Source organism: Abrus precatorius, unplaced genomic scaffold (assembly GCF_003935025.1).
Source record: "Abrus precatorius isolate BTA unplaced genomic scaffold, Abrus_2018 Scaffold7, whole genome shotgun sequence".
Lineage (NCBI taxonomy): Eukaryota > Viridiplantae > Streptophyta > Magnoliopsida > Fabales > Fabaceae > Abrus > Abrus precatorius.
In genome coordinates this window covers 17,142,892-17,148,095 of record NW_020874417.1, presented here as the reverse complement: position 1 = coordinate 17,148,095, position 5,204 = coordinate 17,142,892, and the positions used below count along the sequence as shown (strand labels likewise).

The 5,204-nt window shown below is 31.2% G+C and overlaps 1 protein-coding gene across 2 annotated transcripts; it reads right to left on the bottom strand.

Moving 5' to 3' along the window:
* Positions 1 to 833: 833 nt before the first annotated feature.
* On the bottom strand, positions 834 to 2,679 carry LOC113872167 (ethylene-responsive transcription factor ERF060-like). 2 transcript variants are annotated; one of them, XM_027509495.1, is made up of 2 exons: positions 1,523 to 2,615; positions 1,002 to 1,465 (listed from the first exon to the last, which is right to left on the bottom strand). In XM_027509495.1, the coding sequence occupies exons 1-2, from the start codon at positions 2,294 to 2,296 to the stop codon at positions 1,310 to 1,312; spliced, it is 930 nt and encodes a 309-aa protein (XP_027365296.1). In that variant the 5' UTR covers positions 2,297 to 2,615; the 3' UTR covers positions 1,002 to 1,309. The 2 variants fall into 2 exon arrangements, with proteins under 2 accessions (XP_027365295.1, XP_027365296.1); XM_027509494.1 differs by having other exon boundaries at positions 834 to 2,679.
* Between the last annotated feature and the right edge of the window lie 2,525 nt (positions 2,680 to 5,204).

Below are 5,204 nucleotides of genomic sequence, written 5' to 3'. Positions count from 1 at the left end.
TACAAAATTTTCATTTGTAATTGATAAATTAATTAAAATTTTATAATGTATAGTTATAAGTTTACACTTTATATCATAATTAACTCATTAACGTACTAATTGAGTAAAACTAAAAGGTTGTAACTTGTAAGTGTTTTGAATGAACATAGATTGTTTAAACAGTTAAAAATTAAAAATGACAGGTAATTAACTTTTAACAAACTGTATATTATTTAAAGTATTTTTTTAATTAACTTCAAAAAATTATAAACCATATTTAAGTTTGTTCATCAATTAACTGTGTTAGTTTATTTATTAAAATTATAAATTTGTGTTACTAAACCCATTTTCAATAATTTTTTTGTCCTGTGTGAATGAAATGAATCTGAACTCTTGATTAGTTCCCCTTTGACTGCATGAATATGGTAATTTTTGGCCGATCATACCCAAGAAATCCACGTCAAGCATAAAAAGTACCCTTTTTTTTTAATCAATTTTTTGAAAAATTCAAACAATATCTCAATTAAAAAGCTAACAATAAAAACAATGTTACAATTAAATGAAAAATTATGAAATATTGTTTTTAATTGAAATATAAGAAAGAGGATTAAAAGGGTAAGTTATTTGAATCTCTTTGATAATAAAATTATTTAGAGTGCTCTTTAAAAATAAAAAGGTATTTATAATATTAAAAATCACTAATATTTTTAAACACTCCCTAACTAATACTCTTTTAAACATTAGTTAGAATTCTTAAAAAAAAAAAAATACAAGCAAACCTCTTGTATGAATGAGAACGAAAGGTTGCTCAAAACATTTGCCACCACTCACAATTGGCAGACTTTGGTAGAATAATCAAACAGCGTTTCTGAGCCAGTAAAATTGGCTAGTGATAGCAAATTTCCACACAACAATTACATATAAAAGAAATTTTCAAACCCTATGTATAGTTGTCTATGCTTTACAAGAACAAGCAAAATTTTCATTTTCATATATCGCAAAGGCACTATAATTACAGTTGCACAAGGAGTAGCTAGCCAAGAAACACAAGTAGAAGCTCCCATGGTCATGCAAGGAATTAAAAAAACCGCAGCAGACCAGAAACACCATTGGACCATACCCACTACGACTCTTTGATTTAGTACCCTAAATTTTCTAGTTGTGTCTCGGCAAAAATCTGCAAATGTCAAAAACTTCATTGCAGATGCTGCCCAAGACACTAAAACATAACCTAAAAAATATTACAAAATATAAATATACATACTACTAACCCAACAACATAGTAATCTAAACCATTCAGAGACAACGATCACAACGAACGATTTGATTGTCATATAGCAGCCCAATCAATCTCCACAGAAGGGTACTTCTCCAACCCAAAATTCTCCATTTCATTAGAATCCGAGAAATCCGAGAAATCCAAGAAAGTAACACCGGATTCAGGCGAAGAAGAACCGGGTGAAGATTCAGGCGACAACGTTGGATTCTCCACCTTAAAATCCTCGAACTCTGGAAAATCCTGTTGACCGTTGAATTGTGCCACGTCAGAGTCCAACTCATCCAGCGAAGGAGCTTGTATCACAGGCTTTACATCTTCAACAGAGGGAAAGGGTTTTTGTTTTTCATTCCCCTGTTTGCGCGAAACGGCTAAGCTTTCACAAATAGCTTGGAGCTTGGAATCGACGGCAGAAGGTAGAGGCTTGTAATCTCCGAAATCGCCAAAAACAAAGGGTCCATGGTGCTTCAGATGAGGGAAATTGAGGCGTGCAAATTCACCTCGAAGCTTAAACGCTGCGTTGTCGTATGCCAACGCTGCTTCCTCTGCGGTGTCGAATGTTCCAAGCCAGAGACGGGTTCGATTCTTTGGGAGTCTTATCTCAGCCACCCACTTCCCCCAATGTCGCTGTCTCACCCCACGGTACAGCTTCCCGGGTTTCGCGCTTGTGCCAACGTGCTTCATAGGAACGCGCTTTGGGGCGAGAAAGCTTTGGTTTTGGTTTTGGTTTTGGTTTTGGTTTTGGGGTTTGAACGAACCCGCGTAGAGCTGCTGCTGTTGCTGCCGAATTTGGATTTGGGTTTGAATTTGAAGAATTTGAGATGGGGTGAGTTGGTTGAGCCCAAGGGAACTAGATTGGTTGGAGAAGATTGGGTTGGGATACGATTTGGGTAGTGTGTGTGATTCCCGTGAGAGAGAAGTTGATGAATAATCACTTTTCAAAAAAGGTTTAAGTGCTTTCATCAGCTCTTCACTATATGGATCTAAGAAATCCGGTGCTATGTTGCTATTATTATTGTACATATCTATAGTTGTTCCCATGCTTTACAATATCAAAACAAGTTACCAATCTAAAAAATAAATCAAAGGTTACTAAGTTTTAAGTATACCAACAGAAGAGAGCCTGTCTCAATTCCAAAACTAGAGAACAGGAAGGAGAAAATTGCAAGAATAGCTTTTTTTTTTTTTTAATTAAAGATGAGACTCTAACAAATTAAAAAAACGAAAAATTAAAAACCTGTATGTTTTCCTGAATCGGCTAGGTTGAGGAACAAGCCTTGAGGTGTGTGGGTTGGCTTTGTTTTCACGAAGTGGGGTATAAGAGAGAGAGAAAAGGAGGAAAATGAGCTGAGAGAGGAAAGAGGAAGGAGAAAGGTTTGTGTATCTAAATTTTGTTTTCTTTTTTGAGTGGCCTCACTTCACTCTTGCATTCCCTTGCTTACCCTTTCCTCATTTATATACTAAAGTTTCTTGTTCTAGTTTCGTTGTTTGATTCACTTGCCGCGTCAACTTCAATAACACCTTTATTCCGTCATGCCTATCTATTTTACACGTGTCAACTACCTATTCGCACGACTTGTCTAAATTCTTTTTATTCAATAAATCAAGGGTTAGTATAATACATGGCTTGTTAGCATAATTTGTTAAAAAAATATATTTTTATTAAATATTTTAATATTTAATAAAATTTTATGTTAATAAATAACATTTTTAAAATGAAAGTGTATTGATTTCTTAGAAATATATCGTCACCCTATCCGTTGTTGAACAAAGAAAAATTCAAACTTTCACAAAAACAAAAAAAAAGTCTACGTTCAATTGTCTTCTCTAATTATTTGTGTTAAAATATCAAACTACATGTCACTCATTTTGATTATTTCACCTCCAACAATAATACGGACGACTGTTATTATCCTGAATGTTTTGGTTCAATGCTAGTCATTGTTCACGCTCTCAAAAACCTGACTTTACCTTGTATGATTATCATAATGCTAGATTAACACGTCATGAATAAAAATTATAGTTGACCCACCAAATATAAATAATTTTAATAAAGAAATGAATGTAAGTTAAATAAAATATTTGATTGATATTGAAATGGATAGTTAAAAGTAATTATGAAATAAAAATTATCCTGAATATTTGAATGAAAGAGTGGAGAAGAGATGGTGTGATGAATTGCGGCGCGAGAATAATGATAAATAAGGAAATTAGGTCCCCAATTTTGTATTTGTGGAGAGGGCATTTTAGATTCTATTCCTTTCGTGTTAGCCAAAGGTCACCGTGGACTCCTCTCCATCGCTCCTATTTCTAAATGTTTGCATGATTACCACTTCAATTGCATTAATGTTGAATAAAATTAATTTTGATATTTAGAAAAAAAAACTGAAGTAATTAAAATTATGTATTTAGTTAAATTTAAATATAAAAAAAGTTACAAATTTGAACCAAACTAGTTTGATATACATTAATTATTTGATTTGGAGGATTATCAAGTTCTTTTTAGAAAGCAAAATTTGAGCATATGATTATTTATATTTAGATGTGATAATATTCATAATTACAAAATTATATGAATATTTATTTATATTATCTTATTTAACATAAATAATATATAAGTATACAGAATAACCATTCATAATATGGATATATTTCAACAAGCAAATAATTATGAATTGAATTTAGAAAAAACATGGAGATTCTATATATACGAACGTTTACGTGGGACCTGCCCCATCGTCCTTGACACGCTCACACGTCGATTCCTACGTGGAAATCACTTTCAAAGAACGCAAAGCAACTCTCACAACTACTGCAACGTCTTAAAATGCGACTTGTTTGTTCCGTTGTGTAGTTATGTATCTCTATCATCCATGCTTCTCTAGTTCCTAATTCCATTTTCATGTGCATTGTTTACCACAATTTTCCATAGCTGACTACGACATTTTTCTTCTTCTAAAGTATAAGATAGAGAAAGCGACTTTGACATGAGTGCTTCATTACGTATATATCATAGCCCAACGAAAGAAAATTTTTTTTTAAAATTTTTTTATAAAATTTATTATGGGCTACAATCAATTGTAATTATTTTTATTTTATTAAAAGTAGACTAATATTGTGATCTATTTGATGATGTTTAAGCTTATTAATAATATTATCAATTACTCATAAGCTTTGAATTTGGACACTTAATACTTATCTATGTGAGATATAGTGTGGGTCTAATCTCTAGGTTCATGATAAAAAGTGTCTGGAGTTAATAAATGTGATGACTAAGTCTTCTTTGTTATCATGGAAACACATTTCACTGCTCTCTATATTTATCCTATTGAGAACTTAAGATAAGGAGAGCGTGAATACTCAAAGAAAAATCTTAACTTTTCACTCACGAAAGAGTTTGTATTTTATGTAGGTCATTTACGATACAATTCACAATGTCTACAACGAGTAAATGGCTTTACTATTGCCTTCACAATTAGTATTCTAAATTTATATAATTAGATTTAACTCAATTATTCCTATATTTGGTATTAGAGCCTTAATTATATGATTTCAAATTCAATTATTAACTTTAAATTAATCTATATTTAGATTAAATTATGCAGTATGTATTTTTTTTTCTGCTTATATCGGTGATTTTCAATGCTTAAATTAAATAAACTTCAATTTCAATATTGAATTATTGCCTATGTCATCTGCATTGTTAATATATATATATATATATATATATATATATATATATATATATATATGTGGAAGGATCTTCTTAAACTAGTGTAAGTCTAAAAATCTTACACATAATCTGAGTCTTTCATTTAATTTAAATCTAACAGCCAGTGAAGTAATAAATTATAACCTATTAGATTTAAGTTAAATAAAAGGTTCAGATTAGGTATAAGAGTTTTTATACTTACACTGGTGTAAGAAGATTCTACCCCTATATATATAT

Excerpts from the sequence above, each read along its gene's own strand:
- LOC113872167 (XM_027509494.1), bottom strand. The coding sequence starts at position 2,296 with ATGGGAACAACTATAGATATGTACAATAATAATAGCAACATAGCACCG.